The sequence below is a fragment of the Mercenaria mercenaria genome, chromosome 14 (genome assembly GCF_021730395.1).
Source record: "Mercenaria mercenaria strain notata chromosome 14, MADL_Memer_1, whole genome shotgun sequence".
Taxonomy (NCBI): Eukaryota; Metazoa; Mollusca; class Bivalvia; order Venerida; family Veneridae; genus Mercenaria; species Mercenaria mercenaria.
The window spans coordinates 20,558,083-20,576,928 of record NC_069374.1 but is presented as its reverse complement, the minus strand read 5'-3'; the positions used below and the strand labels follow the sequence as shown (position 1 = coordinate 20,576,928).

Sequence of the window (18,846 nt, the reverse complement as noted above, 5' to 3'; positions counted from 1 at the left end):
ATCATTTAGCGTTAGTTTTGTATCTTTTAGCGAGCCTCGATTTTGTATCATTTAGCGTTGATTGTATCATTTAGTGTCAGATTTGTATCGTTTAACGTCAGTTGTTTCATTTTGCGAAGTCGTATCATTTAGCGTTCCCACACCCCTTTCGTTTGGTGTCGATTCCTTGTCCAAAATGAAATTAACAGCAAGTCGAAAGATTTCCTTGTGCCAGAAATTATATAGACATATCCATGTTCACGTGCACCAACATTTTGACGCACGGGTGGACAGGTGGACATATTATTTTTAAGCGTGCACGCACATTCTAACTGCACTAGATATACGCGTTTACTTATACATTAATAAGTGTACGCGTAAATTTATATCTACACACGCGTATAATTTAACGCGCGCATGCGAAATTCTATGTGCTTGTATATATATACGCGTGCGCATATACATGTTCCATAATGGGCGTTTAATTTTATGCATGCACGCTTTATTCTGAGTGCTTGTATATTTGCAAATATGCATGCACATATGAACGTACACGAGTAAATTAATATATAAGTATGTACCTACACATTTGTAATTACACATACATTTTTATTGATGGTTTGACGTCGTACAAATGAAATAAAAACATAATTCTAACATGGTTCGATTTGTTTTCCAGTTAAACAAAGAAGAAAATCAAGCTCTTTATATTCTGCGATAAACAACGGTTGACGCGCGGACCGGTAAGAGAACATTATGACGTCAATTGTGACGTCATATTGCCACATGACGTTCGATACATTACTCCTCAGGTAAACGAAGTCCAGTATAATATCTATTAAAATATATCAATGAGCATGTCAGAATGAAAACAATCAAGGCCTTCTTGTTATTTATCGTCTAATTTACCACGGTTCATCGTTCAGATGCTTCAGTATTTAACCACTCGGGCTAACGCCCTCGTTGTTCAATTCCTACGCATCTGAACTCTGAACCGTGGTAAATCAGACGATAAACAACTCGAAGGCCTTGATTATTTGTTAAATAAACTAGTGTAATACAGTTCTGACGTCAGCGTCATTTTAATTCGGATTTACTTGGTCGCTCGTAGATATTCTAGCATAAAACATGTGTTAACAGAGAGATTCACGTGCTGTTATAAAACATTCTAATATATGCACGTTCCGTGGTAAAGCGCTAAGGTATTACGGCCCATAACGGAATTATATTTCAATGGAAATAACGTCAACGTGAAAAAAATCAACAGATATCCCTGCGCATTTCATTGAAATTAAATTACGTTGAGGTAGAGTTTATATATTCATTCTGCATTCGTTTATGCACTTTATGCTTAAATAGTTTTAACTCAGGTCCATTTCGTGTAATAACATCTTTAGAACCCCTGGGGATTCTGCATATGTTGCAACACGAAAAACATGCGTTATCCCTACAAAGAAAGAAGAAATGTTGATGTTTCAGCATAACAAATCTTGCCTGTGATAAAAATTCTTCCCATAGAGCCTTTCATTTTATTATTTTATTCAAATTGTGTAATTAAGGGTGCTATAGTTATCTGAATACATGTTTTATACTTAAAATAACATTAACCAATCTAATGTACTAAACTTGTTGCAGTGATTTAGACTGAACGCCGAACACCATGTCTTTGTTGTAGGTATGGGTTCGAATATAGTATTCAAAACAATATAATATGATACGTATTAATTGAATTATAATTGCTAATACTCTGAAAAATCATCATGGGTTCGAACCTACACGTTATGCACTGTGCATTCTTTGTTAGATTTTCTAAAGTGAATCATCAACCGAGATGATCCGACTACCAGATCAATCTTAGTATATGAACTCGCCCAAAAGGTCATTTTTGAAAGTGAAAGTGTATTTTACCCCAATAGAAAATGTATATCTTTAAGCGTCAACGATTTGTTTTATTTAGCAAGCCTAAAAAGGATTAAATTTATAACACTTCCGCTTTTAGACACAATGTCTATAATCAAATCGTCATTGAGAAGATAGTGCGGATGGCGCCTCGCCCGAGGACCGATCTCACGACCACGCGATCTGTAGATTTGCGCTGTCACTTTTGAACTAAGCAGGCTGGCTACATTTTTTTGCATAACTCTTCACTAGGGAAAAAATTCATACAGAAAATATTTCCTATTGGAACGCATTCCCATGGGAAACGCTTCCCTTGGGAACAGTTTCCTACAGGAAAGCATTCCCATGGGAAACTTTTCCCAAGGGAACAATTTCCTATGGGATTCCCAAAGGAATTCTTTCCCATGGGAAAACTAAATTATCCTTTTTTCAAACAAATAAACTAGCCAGTGCTATAAAAGTATTTTTATAAAACAGCTATGATGTTTTTCTAATTGTTTATATGAAAATAAAAAAATAAGGTTTTCCCATGGGAAATTCCGATGGGAAAGATTTCCCAAATGTTTCCCATGGGAAAACACCGTCCCATGGGAAAGCCATTTTCCCATGGGAAATGGCCGTTTCCCATAGGAAATCGGCCATTTCCCATGGGAAACAGAATATTATAATAGCAATATTTATTAAAATAATAAGACTAGAATGATGAAAGTTGTTGGCTGCTATATGGTAGATATGGGCTATCATTCAGTACCATTTAAAAGTTCAAAGCTTTTGTAGAAGTACTTGACGTTTTTGCCAATTATTGTCCGTGGCAAATTAAAATTGGCGCCCATTTTATGCAAATAAACGGATTGTCTCACTGATAAAGGCAGTTGACAAAGTAGTTAAATTTTCAACCCCACGTCTCGTCAATTGAAAGCTAATTAAATCGGTAGATACTTTTTTCTCTCAACTTGATATCGTTTCTGTTTGAAGACCTCAATCAGTTTATTGAAAATTGTATGCTTATACAGCAAAACTAAAAAAATACACGACAAATTACGGTTTTCGTTTAGTCTCAAAGGTATAAAAATGTTTCAATGCGCACAATCAGTCGTGGCTGTGATACCACGTTGAGAACAAACACTGTTGATAGGGAATGGTGTTATCTTAAACATTAAAAAGAAGTAAGCGAGGTTGTATGCCCGCTATTTATCACCAGTATCGTCGTGTGTACTTAATCTTTATGGACTGTTAAAGTATTCAAAAGCAGAGTCCGGTACTAATGAAAATATTTAATCTTATTTCGCAAATTCATCTTCAATGATCATGTTTCGTGGTTAGTAAACATATACAGGCTAAATTAAAATGAATTAAATGTATTAACAAAGAAGGAAATTTACAAATCCCACCCAGTCAGTGGGTTTACCATGTTTACTAGGGGGGCGGGCGGACATTCAAATATTGACTTCAACGATGTCGTTTGGGTCAGTGGCTGTTATTGTCTTTTCAACCAGGTCGTGATATAAAATATTATCCCTCCTTGTATGACTTTAAATATGACCTAGGTGAATGTAAATAAAACGAAGAAAGTGTACGCAAGCACTTTTGATGGCTTGGTTATTTAATTGTATGATTCATCTTAATTAAGTACTCTCCTATAATTCTGGGATGGGTCATTATGAAGTTATTGGGACAAAAATGATATGAAGAATGAAGTGGTGTGATGACGCATTTGAAAATTACGTGATAACACTTGGGTAATATGATGAAAAGGCTTAGGGAGTAGTCATTGTTTGATGTGACTTGGTTTATAATATGACTCATGGAAGTGATTGATGCTGTTAACCTATCTAAATCCGCTTATATAACTTAATGAAATGTAGTCGAAAACAGTTAAAAGCAGTAAATATCGAATTAAAATCGATCCTTTTATATCTTAACACTGTATACATTTAACACTGAAGGAATGTATATAAATGTAAAATCACAAGATATACAGCTACAGGCGACGTATATGAAGTTGAAGCAAGGAGGACGAGCCGATGGACATGCGTGACTCCAGTATAGAAACAACGAAACGCATACAAAGTTTCAAGAACCCAGGCTCTTGGAACAAAACCCAACTGCAGTGCATGTATATATAAGTGAAAGATATGCATGTATATTTCGAAACATAGCCAAAGTAAAACAAAAGGCAAGATAGAGAAAATAAACACCTTGCGGAAAAATTGCAGTGTGAAGAACACGTTATGAGAGCTAAAACAAGTTTATTACGACCAAACTGTCGTTTTTACCCCCATCATGTATCACAATCTCAGGGAGGTGCAGACAAAACTTAGGTTAATCACTTAAATTATATCTCCTAGTAACATATACCTGGTATATTAGGGATTGATGGATATTTAAAAAAGTATTTGTTTATGTAAATCACATATTATGTGTGATTAAACGGTGACAATGATAGAAAAAAAGAAAAACAATTTTCTTTCAAATTGTTTTTTTCTGTTTATCAACATTTTCTTTAAAATCAGTTTATTTTTGACAATTTCGAAACACATACCATGACAGGAAGAGGGGTTCGGTTGCTTCGTAGAAACTGGAGATCCGTAAACATTGTAAACATTGAACGTAACTTTGACACACAGTAATTATCATACTGTTTGCTAAGACAAACTGATCTCGTTTTGGAATCTATATCAAAACGTACAGAGCAAATTGCGCCGGAAAGAGAGGAAACACCGCGGTGACACTTCAGACGAGAAGCAAAATGCATTAACTTTGATTATCAAATCACGAGGATATTGCGTGAACATCATCATGTGCATTTAATGTTTACTTCTATAAAAAAAAAAGTTCAACCCCATTTTTCACGTGAACTTCCTAAATTTGTCATACACATTATTGCTGCTCTAAATGAAAACATATCTACTTCAAAATATTAGCTAACAATTTATGCATTCTGTTAGTCCACTTTCCCTTTGAAGGTTCTCCAGCAAGATTAAGATGCGATAAAACTTCTGTACGTTATCTTGAATAATTAATACGCTTTGGCCCACTGTTTTACATAAGTTTTTGTGAATACAATTAGCCTAACCACAATAACCTGTTCATGATTATGAATATTTTCTTATTTATTCTACATGTAAGTTCAATAGTAAAAAGAAATATCTTTTAAAAGGACGGTCGGCGAATTGTAATAAAACAAAAAGTTTATTGTGTCTTAAACAGTTTTCATTTTCCACACACTTATGTAATTGCAAGTGAAGTTAACTACTAGATATCTCTGCTTATAAGTACCACCCCATGGCAAGAGTTGTTATTATTTGTGGATCACAACTTTAAATTAGATATTAACATTTCTATCATTGATATCATAAAAACTATCATAAATTTCACATTTGTGAAATAATGTTTGGTTATTTCAAGGACTTTTCTAGACTTTATTTAATGCATTTCTATCATTGAAAAATTTAGGGTCTGTCTCTACATTCTAACATTTTGCAAATAGCAAAACTAAATACGACACTAACAATTTAAATGGTTCTTTTTTAATTCTTCACAAAGGTTTCGTAGGGGTGCAATTTTAACGGCGAATGAATACAGCAGTGGTCTAGAAGGCATTTCTCTACCTAGAAGACTTTAATCAATCGGCTAATCACACCCTTATTCATGTGATACGCAGACCATATTCAGCTCTCTATGTCAATTGACATCTGTTGGTATTTGAACACGTTTTTTTACTATATTTATTAAACTTACGAATCATTTTAGATATACCAATATTCTTGCTAAATATTCTGAGCATTACGAAGCTTTAAAACTGTAAACAGCTTCATTAAGGATAAACGCTTTGTCTGACATTTCACTCAGCGTTGCACAATCAGCAGAGTGAAAAAATAGACACTCTCGTCCAATCGGACAGAGTGTTACATATATTTTTCATTTTGATAAATTTTCTATAATGCGTTATCAAGTAATCTAATATGCAAACTTAAGTCACGTGCCATTGGTTAGTCCAGGTCACAAATTCGTCCGTCTATTTCTTTTTGTTTGCGTCTTGATGAATTTAACGTCAGACCGACACCACTAGAAATTATATGACGACTATCCATCTTTTTCAGGAGGATCCAAGGTGCCCCTCTGAATACTATATAGAACACCTGGGTAGAACCATCTACACGTTTCAAGTCAGCTGTACTGCTTCCTCGCCGGAAAGAATTCTACACGTAAAGCGGGCGTCGGACCCAGAACGGATAGGACATCTATGCTGGAAATTCATATTGAGAAAGGACCTAAATATATATACCGGCTCCGTGCACTATATATGAAAATTTAAAACATATAGCTGCAATATATCATACTAGAAGCTAATCCAAATCGGAGTTTGCAATACACACACTATTTAAATGAAATATTAATGTGTAGAAAACATCGAAAATTTGTAATAACACATATTTTGATTTACGATCAATTTGAATATGTAGGAAAGTATACTTCCAGAATTCTGCTATTGTTACATAATCACTCTAACTTACAACAATCGCTTGACATAACCTGTGATAAAGCTTCTTTCTGGCAATTTAATTATTATACATTTAAGTTGCAACATTTATCAAGACAAAATAAAAATAGCAGCACCTCTTACATATCCAGTACAAGACACACAGTTTAGATTATAACGTGAAAAACGGGATTGATGCATATCTTATTTTTCAAAACATTTATTAAACCTGTATGAATATACTTCATAAACTTGCTTGTCTAGTTATCATTTTAACGACAAAAGCTACATAAAACATGCATTTTTATTTTTCGGGTGTTAAGTCACACCCACAGTGTTCATGTCATATAAGGTTTCCTCTTCTCGGTGGCGGAAGGAATCTAAAGTGCCCTTCTAGGCATAATTGGAGGGACACGCAATTCGAAGTCAGCGATCCTTAATTCTCGGCCGCAGAGGTTTCTCCTTGAGATAAGAAAAACTTATGTCCTATCCACAAGTTCAACTATAGATGTACATAAATTTTCCCAGGAGGTTTTAAGTATGTACTGCCCATTTTCCCACATCCACAAAATCCTAGTTCTCTTCTCGTACAAATCTTGTATAAGTGGTGTCATTAGGGCAGTATCTACGTGATCCTTTATCATCAATATTATCGGCTTTTCTAACATAAATGCTTGGTCAAACTCATTACGACAGTGAACACTAAGACTGTAATTGTCTGTTAGAAGTACTACAACAACAGACGACTTTTTCAATAGAAGGGAAATTTGATCATGTATTGGTCGCCCGAGTTGAAAATCCCTGTCTCCTTCACAGACGAGATCTCTGTTTTCTCCAACCATGTTTCGAAGGTGTTCGTTCAGAGGGTCGTAAACGTACTTATAAACAAAATCGTCATCTTTACTGCTGTAAGATAGAAATACTACAAACTGATGTGATTCTGCACCTTGTCTGATGAGTGCAACACGGTCTTCCATTTCCAGTTTGTACTGCCGACGACGACGGCGATATCGCATTACCAACACCAAAATTATAACTATTGCGATTGTAATAGCAACAGCAACACATGACATTATTATCACTTTTGGCCTGTTGCAAATTATTTGAACATTGTCTATAACATTTTCATCGATTCCAACTTTGCCGGCATTCTCATCCAGACATTCCAGCGCAGAGAAACCTTTAACCACAGACTCTGAATGAACGAGCCATTTTATAGAGGAAAGGGAGTCACAACTTGAACAACTGATTGGATTTCCATTCAGAATTAGCAAACGCTCCATCGTTGAATTATTTGTTCTGTTATTTGTATTTAGTAAATTACTAAGTCTAGCCATCGAAGCATCATTCAGTATCTTTATAATATTTCCTGCCAAATTAACCGTTTTAACTTTCTTAAGTCTTTCTACATCAAATGACACTTGCGTTAGCAAATTATTCGATAAATCAATTATTTCCATTTGAGAATTATATTTAAAAATATCACGTGGCAAATACGTAAGATGATTGCCAGCCAGATTAACATAACTTAACTGTGCTAAGTTGCGGAACAGATTACTAAACATACCGGCATCCTCGATCATCATATTATTCAGGTGATTGTTTGATATGTCAATCTGTGCCAGTAATGTAAAACTTGACAGTAACTCTGGTCGAAGATAGCGAATATTGCAGCTTGACAAGTCAATTGATTCTAATTTTGAATTTCGCGAGAAAACTTTTATATCCAGTCTTTCTAAATTGTTATCTCTTAACACTAGTCGTCTAAGACTGAATCTACTTATTTCAAATATATGCACTGAAACGTTTTTGATTAAGATTCTAGTCTGTTTTGGTGTTAATCCCGATAAATTTATTTGTTCAATGTTTGATAATAGTCTTAAAGGTGTCCAGTTAAAGTCAACCGGTATGGATCTGTTGTAAAAAATCTTTGTCGTAGGACCGCGATCTGGGAAAGCCGTTGTTGGTAATGTTATGTAACTTGCATCCATATATTTCAGATTAGGACAATATCGGGCTACATTGTCACGTGTATAATCGCTTAACATAATTTTTGATATGTTGACATATTCCAATGTCGCACAGTTTTCTTCAAATGATGTTATATTCATTAATAATATTTGCATTGAGCTGATATCAAGTTCTTTTAACTTTTTGTTTGAAATAAGTTTGAAAAAATTGTCAGTGAGCCTGTTCCCATTACGGAAGCTATTTAAGAGTGATATATTAAGACTTTGTAAGTTAGGTACAGCGTAAGCGTCATTCAAAGCAGTTATTAGGTTATCGATAAAAAATCGGCGACAACCTGCCAAATCCAGAAGTTTTAAATTAGGCAGTCCTCTTAGTGTCTCTGGTGTAAACTCAACAGAAGTTGATATACTTATGTGCAATTTTTCAAGGCTCTTCAATCCATCAAAACACAAGGAATCGAATGTTTGCACAGTGTCATGGTTTTCAGTCCACCTTCTATCTGCAGAAATTTCTAATTCCTTTATTTTCCCCCATTTATCCGATGAAAACGTTCCTTTTCTTATGATTTTTCCAGGCACATATAGATTAATAAGGTGAACTGACTTCACCCCGTCTGGAATATCACTATCACTTGGTATGACATTACAAATAAGTTCTGAGCCACTTTGTCTGCAAACATGTCCTGACAAATCTGTGGTAATCGAGTCACATTTTCGATTAAAGTAAGTAAATCCAAATAATAATGAATAAAATAAATATATTTGCATCTTTATCTTCAAATTGACCGTATAAACAAGGTGAATATTTTATTAATATTTCAATAAATTGTAACATATCGTGAACAATCCAAGTTGCATTGTTACCAACAGAAATGCACAATAAAGTAACAGTCAGAAAAAATATTCAGTCCAATTTCCTCTTTCGAAATGCTGTGTAAAACGTTTACATTAGTGCAAGGTTTATAGACAGTACTTAAGTTATATGAATCAGGAAATCAGCACTCTGCATTTTAAAGCGGTATGAACTTTTCACCTTGCTTTGTGTAGAATTAAGATGAAGTTTGTTTACATTAAACAAATTTAAATCTTTGGTTCAATATCATCTTAAATACGATACAATAAGTAAAAGTATTAAGCGGGCTATTTAATAAATATTGCAAATGCTTAAATAGCTTTAAGATAATATAACATTAAATAAAGGCAGCTTTTACATTGTTTCTTATGAAACAAGTCATGAAACACCGACATGTACGGGTATTAAAAACATAATAATTATTATATTTGGAACATATATCGAGCTGGTTTCTCTGTATATAGAAATAGAAGCAGATAGACCAGTTTCGCTCTAATATATATATTAAGTTCAATTTCCAAGGAAAAACAGCAATGGACATCTAAGTTTTTTTTTACAATAAGTTTTATTTTTCGCTGCAAGCGCTTTCAGTTGTACATATCTTCAGGCAGTTACATTTTGAAATAATACAAAGACGTAACGTCATAACAAAAAATAGGGAAATGTCGTAAAAAGACGTTGCGACAAACTTCAAGAAAATAACGTATAATGAATCTCAAAAATACCCCATGCACACGCACAAAACTTTTAAGCTACTGTACCATTCAAAAAGGAAGATAATAAGTGTTGTTAAAACACTTTTATGCTCGATATATATGTTAAGGAATAAAATTTGGGTTATTGATTTTTTTGTAATAATAATTTAAAGATAAATTTTGGATACTGCAAAAAAGAAAGAATTACCCACATTAACCCACTAGTTCTTTATGACAAACGTGATATTTAAGCAAATATAAAAATATCATCAAAAATTAAAGGGAGGTAATAAAATTTAAAGAGCAAAGCAATGGTGGCATTTCAAGTGCACGCAGTTGATAACATAATTATCAAAACAATTTTGACCATTATAATTAAGAAATAATAAGTTTCCAAACGTGGTTTATCGAAGAATAACGGGCCGAGTTTTGAGTTCTTATGCGTAAGAATATATCACGAAGGCCGTAGGCCTGAGTGATATATTGTTTCGCATAAGAACGAAAAACTTTGGTTATTCTACAATAAATCACACTTGGGAACTTATTATTTCGATTCTAACACGACAAACTAGTATCAAAAGTGTTAGAAAAAAATGGTAACTACTTTTTACGACCGTGCTACGCGCCTGGATCGGATGACGTCATTGCACGCGAGTGGTTTATTGCAGAATAACCCGAGATAGATTTTGCTCTACATGTATGTAGGTTATTTGCTGGTCGTGCTAGAATACTCAGTTTTAAGGTATATTAGTAAGCATATATATACTGAAAATTCAGATAACGTATTATAATCAACAATTCAGTTTTATAAGTCGGCCATATGTGCGAACTTAACAAATAATATCACAGTCAAACGCTTTTAAGTTCCGGTTTCAAGATTTTTATGAAATGCAGTTCTTTTTCTTCTCTGAATCTGTCACTGTTTGTCAGGTTCTTGTATAGACTTCCCACCGGAGCATTGATGTGTATTGAGAAAGGGCACGAGGTAAGGAGAAAAGATTAGCACTATTTATCAGGTTTATATTTATACTACTTGTGATTAGACTTGCGGATGCTTACATTTGAATTGTTAGTGATCAGCCTTCGGGTAATCTTCGCGTTTGTCAATGCCATTTTGAAGAGTAAGTCAAATGTTTGTTGAAACGAATCTTCCGATTAGTTCAAATAGAACAGATTGTTGGAAATAGAAATCCAATTATACTAAAATATGAATGTGAATGGACCGCCGTCAGATCTTACATTAAGGCAGATAGAATCCTTTAGCCAAATTGCATACGCTACTTTCAGTTAAAGCCCTGCTCCCGTCCTACCTTTTAACCTTGAATTTGCACTGAAAAAGCATGAAAATCCTGACTATAAACAGTGTCGCCTGTCAACATTGAATCTGTTTTATATAAACTTCTATATGAAATACCTGTGGTTTTGCGTGCTAAAGTGTGGCACGTGGCCGTTAACTGTTACCTATTGTAATCATAGGTTGCATACACACAAAAGAATTTGAATAGCCGCGGAGCAGGGCTTTAAACGGTTTACATTCAAGTACAAACGCCAGTATTCAATTTCCCCTAATCATTTGACATAGTCTATGATAACAGTCATTTATACCGGGCAAGAGTTTTCATACGAAACGAAAATTGGGAAATTAGCATGATCATATAAAACATGCAATATATCACAACGACACACGTGTCACGCCCAGATAAGATATCTATTTTCATTTGATATTATTTAAGAAACAGTCGGATATGCACTTAGAAATGTGAGCCAGCAATATCGCTATATGTTGCGGTTCCTGTAAACAAACAACTTAAATCACACAGCTTTATCATATTGTTAATATATAATACTTGATGTTTACATTTCAGAAGTTTCTCTTTTTAATTTCTTTTAAGTAAGATACAATGGTCTGCTAAATGAACACACCTGGATCTGTCTGCTTTAATTATTAAATCTTTCATACATCTGAATACCTTTTCATAACAATTTAGTCTTTCATAAGTCATTGAATATTTTTTTTCTATCGATAATTCATTTGCACGTTCATGGCGGTTAAAATTAGTGATTACTATTTCTTTCAGTGGTTAAGTTAACCCGTAGAATAAAAAAGTTATTCAAAAAATGATAATAATAGTTTGATAAATGTGTTATACTATTAAAACACAACAAAAAGGATATACGCCTGTGTAATAATTTCACGGGGCATAGTTCCAGGGCATTATCAGATACGTAGCGTATAACTGAATTGGAGTGTTTGATCATATAAAATATATATCTGCTATAGTTTTTTTCTAATTCATAAATGTATTTTATTTACAAAGGAAATTGAAATAAAAAGCGCAATTTCTTGGTGCATGTATCGCTTCTAATAACAACAATTCGAAGTGGCGTCAACGGTGGTATGTTAAAATATGTTTCATGCCCACCGGAATAGTTTAAAACACTGATCTGTTATATAGATAAGATAAGATAGTACTCTTCCCTGGCATCTATATGGACATAACGTCTATACTGCCGTGTTTGAATGAAATTAAATATTATCATTTCATACTAGAATACTAGCAATACTAGTAGTATTAATTAATAATTCCTTTCACAGATGTATCCCATTTCTTTTGTACAACGAATATCATTCCATTTCCAGTTGACTTGTCTGTACATATGCAAACAGTTTTCGTTCCTGTTTCCATTAGGTTCGTCTGTTTTCCAGTTATCAAAAGTAATGTTTGTTTTGCTATTTTCCCAGATCCAAATTCCCTCCTTACTTGAGTCACTTCCACCGAGCCAAGCTCCGTAACCAGAACTATTCTTATATGTTGTTTTTGCCAAGCTAGTTAAAAAGTCGTTTTCAGAAGAGTCTTCAACCTCTGCCAAATACGCGCCTAATGTCTTGCAGACACCGACTGCCTCAGGCCAGTTTTTAGCTTCTTTTCCTACTAAGTAAAAAGAATTTTTATGAATATGCCATAAAGTCTTTGATGCAACTTCTTGTATGTCAGCGTGTTTTTCTAGTTTGTTAGATATGTCTTTAGTATCCTTGGTAACTGTAACAAGTGTGTTATGTATTGATCTTAGGTCATCCTGAATTAGATTTTGTGAATCTAAAACCTTATTGAAACGATTATCACATGTTGACTGCGTTACCTTCACATCGTTTACTTCTTTCTTAATATCTTCGTAAAGCTGGACGATTTTGTTTAAATTCTTCATTACTGCAGTTTTAACATCGGAAATCAATTTCCTTGTGTGCTGCTTTTCTTCTGAAAGTGCTTTTTTCATTACATTCATGCTTTGCCGGACATAGTCATCTTTGATATTACTTGATACTTGTGACAGTGGCACTGTTTTACTGTGGTCTATTTCACAGTTATTTTCCCCATGATCAACTTCATGATCGGCCGATACCGACGGGGACTGATTTGCCTTTGAAATCAGTGCAGATATATCCTCCCGAAATTCTTTCGAATCGTGAAACAGTTTTTGCTCTAATATGTTCATCCGGTTTTGAAGTCTGTCGCAATTTGAACATTTTGCCGAAGTTATAACTATCAGTAAAACGCAACAAATCAAACAACACATTTTAAATCAAGTACTTATATCCGACCTCGTGCATCTACTTTACTTTGCAACAATCAAACAATGTTTCTTATATACATTCATTTGTTAGGCCAATCAAAGGTGTTCGTTTATAGCCCAGTGCATATCTTAAAACTCTTATTTTGTATATATGTGTTTTTTACACACGATCTTTTATTCGAAACTCTTTTTTTTCTTAAACGTGATTATTTTTACAATATTATCATTTTTAAAACTGTTATGACATTGCGAGATGTTTTAAGGTATTTCAATTTGACTATTTAAATGTTTAAACACATAGTTTTTTGTAATTATCCTTTCGTCAAACATTTTTGCCAGTAAACAAGTTTATCAACCACAATTCGGTCAATTGCTTTCAAAGTTCACATACGTCACAACAACACTTGTATAACTTTTATTTTGAAATAGCTGTGCCCCCTTTTTTAACAAAGAAATGTTATGAAAGATTTTCATAACAAGATTCTCAGGAAGTACTTGACAAAATGTTTTCAAATTCCACAAACCACTCTGTCATCTTGAGATCACTTACCAGTGGAGGTATAATATCACTTGGTAGTATTTAACAAAATTATGCCACTTTTTCAGCTAAGTAATTGGGTATGTTTTTTACATGTAAGTAGTGTTTTCGACACTTTTGTACTGAATGCTTTCAGACTATGCATAAGTCTTCGGCATCATGAAATGGCCATTCTGAGCTAGGTAGTATACATCTGTCTAAAGTTTTTGCTAAATCTTTTTTGTAAGCTATGATTAGATTGAATTGCTTTAAAACCTCAAGCGCGCTGTCACCAGACAGTCCTTGTTAAGATAATACAGCGTGTATAGACTCTAGCCGCAAACATTTGAATGTTCATTGACTTATAATCATTTTGTTTATCTTCAAATGTTTTTTTTTTTTTTTTTGTTTTTTTTTTTCATGTAATTAAAACCAGGATGTTGGCAGATAGTGGATACAAGAAGATAACGCAGGCGCGAAGCACTAATTATCTCGAATAAATCGCATTTTTACAAAATGCAAACGTTTTGCTTCAGTTTTAGATAAATACATGTACACTTTTTCTTTCGAATGAAGATCTATTTAATCAATACAAAAGTATGTAAAGTTAATAAAATTAATGCTAGATGATAAGTCATTGAAATTACCATTTTATCGTTTATTAAAATTTCAACATGTGTCAATAAAACAAATGAATTTATTTGAGTACTATTCTAGAAATCTAGTCTCTAATTCAGTCGGACTACTATTAAAGAACTGAAAATGTGACTTCAGAATCAATGGATTAATTTATTTTAATATATTAACTATTATTAATAATTACAAACTGATTTCACATCAATGTAAGTTTGAAATATACCTTTTCAGCAAGAAAATGATTAAAATAATTATATAGAGGCTCGGTCTTTTATCCTTTGTTGTGTGTGATTTCATTCAGTTAGTTCATTCTAAGTTCAGAAATGATAGGGCTTATCAGTGAGGGATGTCTACAGGATTAAAAATAGGGAAATAGAACTTGTCCTATTTATCTTAAATGTATTGTCTCTCTTTACATTCTAACGACGGAGTAAGCTATAAGCTTGTATACTTTTATAAAAAATGTATTTCCTGTCGAAAGTATGAAAATCTACAAAAGCAGAACGTAAGCGCGTGAAAAAGCCTGATTATGTTAGTCAGAAGTCATTATGTGGTTCTGATCAGTAAGTACTGGAACCCGTTTTGTCCTGTTATGTACAACAAAAATGACTGTGATTAAACATGTTAAAAAGACCTTGAGCGCCTGAAATAAATTACAGACTCTGGTATGTACCGGATTCAAGCGTATCGTTAATGTATATGTTTTGTAACTATGGTAATCCTAACCCTAATTACCTTTAGTCAGCATATTATACACTAAATGAGTGCGGACATGCAATAAGATGCGAATGATAATCACTTCCTGATACGCACTGAAGACAGCTCCAGGTCTGTAGTGAGCAACGTCGATTGAAAATGCTGACGGGTTCTATTGTGTTACAAATAGACAGAAAATGTTTTTGTTAAAATGCTAGATCATTCAGGGATTGTCTACGGAGCTTACTTTGTTTAAGTACTTTCAATTTATCTTTGGTATTGAGAATTCTGTCACATGGTTTACATTCGAAAACATTTTTTTTCGTCAGAATGAACGGAGTGTTTGTGTCTATGCCTATTTGCATAACAGTTGAACGCCGCGTTACAAATCGAACAAGAGTAATACCACAGTCACACATACGGCGCGAATAGCTACGTTTAGCTACGGATAGAAAGGTAGTAATCCGTATCGATCCGTACCTGTGCAGTACGGATTGGTACGAATTGAAACGAGCTACTGCTTTAAGGTACGGTTCAGGTACGGATCGATACGGATTACTACGTTTCTATCCGCGCCGAATGTGTGACTGGGGTATTAGGCTTTTCATCGACATTAATACGCATGTGCTGTCGGAAACGTTATATTACACAGGTCACACGAGATATCTTTTTGCCAGGATGCCTTTGAATAGGATAACTTAGATTACTGATTTAATGATATGCACTGCACAAGTAGATTATCTCACTACTGAAATGATCTTTATGTGACTTTTCACATCTCCGATCGCGAAAAAAAAAGATTTCCCTGACAGGTCGCATGTATAATCTTTCGATAATGCATGCCTGACTATGTAAGCTATGCGCATCTTTACACGAAAACCTTTTGTTACATAATTATTATGTCACAAATTACATTTTCACTTTGAATGTGCACGACCGTTCAGATGCCGTTTAAGCTTATGCGCAAAATAGAACGCTTTCTGGCAGATGTCACAAACATGATTTTTTTTCTCAAGAATGTTTTTTCAAATGTATTGTTAAACCATCTCTCTTCTTGAATCTTGCATTACATATTTTACAAAAGTTTTTCTTTTCGCCTTCATGTAATTTTGTGTGTAAATCGAGGTCATTTTTATCACCTCGACTTGAGGACGAAATTCGCATTTTGTAGAGCCTTGATTTCCTGTCAAAATGAGTTAGGATGCGATATACAAGTACAGATTTATACTGAAAAGATTTCTGGCATACGCCGCAACTAAACCGATCTTCTGGCATTTGCTACATGCCCAATATCTAAGTTTTGTGCATTGTGGTTCAAGAAAAGATTTTTAAAGGTTTTCTCTATACCACTTTATGTAAAACAGAGTAAGGCCAGTTTCTACTCTAACCCTAACTCCTAAGCGTAGTAATTCCGAAAATTTTGAATGTGAATATAAAGTTCATGATTATTCTAGAATATTTGTGTGATGCGGTCACATAGAAATAGAAGAAAACTCAAACGACGCGAGGTTGAAAGTTGGCAGTTGTTTTAGAGCTATAGCCAGTTGCTGACTAAAACATCAGGTGAATCTTACTTTTTTGTATTTTATTTGATAATGTTAGGGATTTTAAGAGCTATTTCAAGTAAAATTACCAAATCTTGCAAGACTATGTATATGCAACGAATATTAGCGGCGTATGATCTTAAACTTTTGTTGAAGACATTCATATACCTGCAAAAATCAGTAAAATCAAAACATTTTAAAAAATAAAAAGCAGGATAAATGGATCTTTAGATTCACGCCTGGTAAACAACAGGGCTACCTCTTTCAGAGATATACGGTAAATCGCTCTGTTGCATCTTTCGAGCTAGAGCATGTCGCAATAAAAGACGTCAAAAAAGGTGTCATCATATTATTATTTTTTTTTCCATTTCTACAGTCATTGTATCGAATATCAAAAATCGGGGAATGGTAGGCGGTGTAGATATGATTTAACTTTACAGAGAACTAAAAGTTTACTAATTTATAGAGATAGTACCTAAGTTTTTCAAATCATAGGTTTGAAGTTAAAAAGCTTAGAAATAAAGACAAATGTCCATATATTTCTCAAAAACAGAAATATAGACAATATTTTAACCGGAAGTGCGGAGTTATGAGCATCTAATATTTTCATGTTAACGAAAATTTTGTGATCAAGGAAATGTAACTCTTCTTGAACATGGAGAGCATAAACATCAAAGGGACATAATATAGTCAATATTTTCTAATTGGGTGCATTTGATTTAACATTCAACTTTGATCTGGATTGCTAAATAATGATCCATGATACTGTGTGCTAAAAATTTAGAACATCTGGAACAGTCTATTAACAGCAAAACTATGCTTTAGCAGAATCTAAATAGTTAAGCTCTAACTGGGACTCGAACCCAGGACCTCTCACACCTAAGGCAGACACCCAACCACTTCCCTATAACAGCAGTAGCTAATAGCTATGCAGTTTAATTGCTGGATTACATACCGTGAACTGGAACAATAATCGATGAACTCCGGATTATCGGCGTATTCGCTTTGTTACCTAACGGCAATTTTTGTGTAAAGAAAAAATATAATCTAATGCTGCCAACGTCATAATCGGTCAAATCTGCCCAAATTTCTCTGACGTGTTGTTCAGAGTATGAACTTACTAACTGGTAGTACCAGTGAAATATTACTTACACTGAATCTTTTTATATTTGCCCTTTTTGCAGCTGTCGAACGGCAAAGACGATGAGTTTTGTCCAAATATAAGTAATTATTTTACAAATTTTGAGAGGATTTCAATTGATGGGAAATTACAGTTACAAACTAAATACCTTTCTGCAACACATGGAGTCATTAGCATTCACTGTCAATCAGTATTATGACTAAGATCGACTGTCATTCATTCATTTCAAAGTTTCATAGACAGAGTCCGTTGTTTACATTTTTATCGTAACCGGTGCACTTGTAAAAATCACTTTAGTTTGAAAAATCAAAGTATGCGAAGAGCTATGGTACGGTCTCTATAATTTATTCTTGATTTGTGGTCATGGCGTTGTTTACCAGCAAGCTAATTTAGCAGTGAATTTGGCCGTTTCATCATGACAGCACTTTCATGGTCAAATATTTACATTTGAACTGATATTAAAAAGCAAACCGAGTAGGCGTGAGATAGCTGTAAAGTATACAACGCATTTAGAAATAACGTATGTACTGAAAATGGTTTGAGAGTAAAAATATTCACTTTTTATTAAAAGAGACAACTCTGTCGAGGGGTCATGTCGCCAAGGAGATAGCTCTGTTTTCATAAGAGAACTCTGTGTTCATAATTTTAATGTTATATTGAAAGGTTTAAAATATCTACGTTGGATTGTCCTCTTTTGTAATGATATGCAGTCACTGTTCCATCGGATACACATATGTATAAATTTGCCAAGTATAGTTTTGATAAAGATTTTTCATGATACATGTGTACTTTAATTGTAAATTTGAATAGTTGTTCATTCTGTTAACTTTATCTCAGGTGAGTGATTGTGACGGCTCGAT

The 18,846-nt window shown here is 33.9% G+C and overlaps 2 protein-coding genes across 2 annotated transcripts; both read right to left on the bottom strand.

Annotated features, from left to right (window-relative positions):
• Nucleotides 1-4,340: 4,340 nt before the first annotated feature.
• Nucleotides 4,341-9,585, bottom strand: LOC123526670 (toll-like receptor 7). Its single transcript, XM_053523014.1, has one exon. It carries the CDS (start codon nt 9,097-9,099, stop codon nt 6,841-6,843), a length of 2,259 nt encoding a protein of 752 aa, XP_053378989.1. The 5' UTR covers nt 9,100-9,585; the 3' UTR covers nt 4,341-6,840.
• A 145-nt stretch (nt 9,586-9,730) lies between these two features.
• On the bottom strand, nt 9,731-13,515 carry LOC123526522 (C-type lectin domain family 4 member K-like). Its single transcript, XM_053523015.1, has one exon. The coding sequence runs from the start codon at nt 13,453-13,455 to the stop codon at nt 12,457-12,459; it is 999 nt and encodes a 332-aa protein (XP_053378990.1). The 5' UTR covers nt 13,456-13,515; the 3' UTR covers nt 9,731-12,456.
• Nucleotides 13,516-18,846: the final 5,331 nt, after the last annotated feature.

Coding starts and splice junctions, on each gene's coding strand:
- LOC123526522 (XM_053523015.1), bottom strand. CDS start 13,455: ATGTGTTGTTTGATTTGTTGCGTTTTACTGATAGTTATAACTTCGGCA.
- LOC123526670 (XM_053523014.1), bottom strand. CDS start 9,099: ATGCAAATATATTTATTTTATTCATTATTATTTGGATTTACTTACTTT.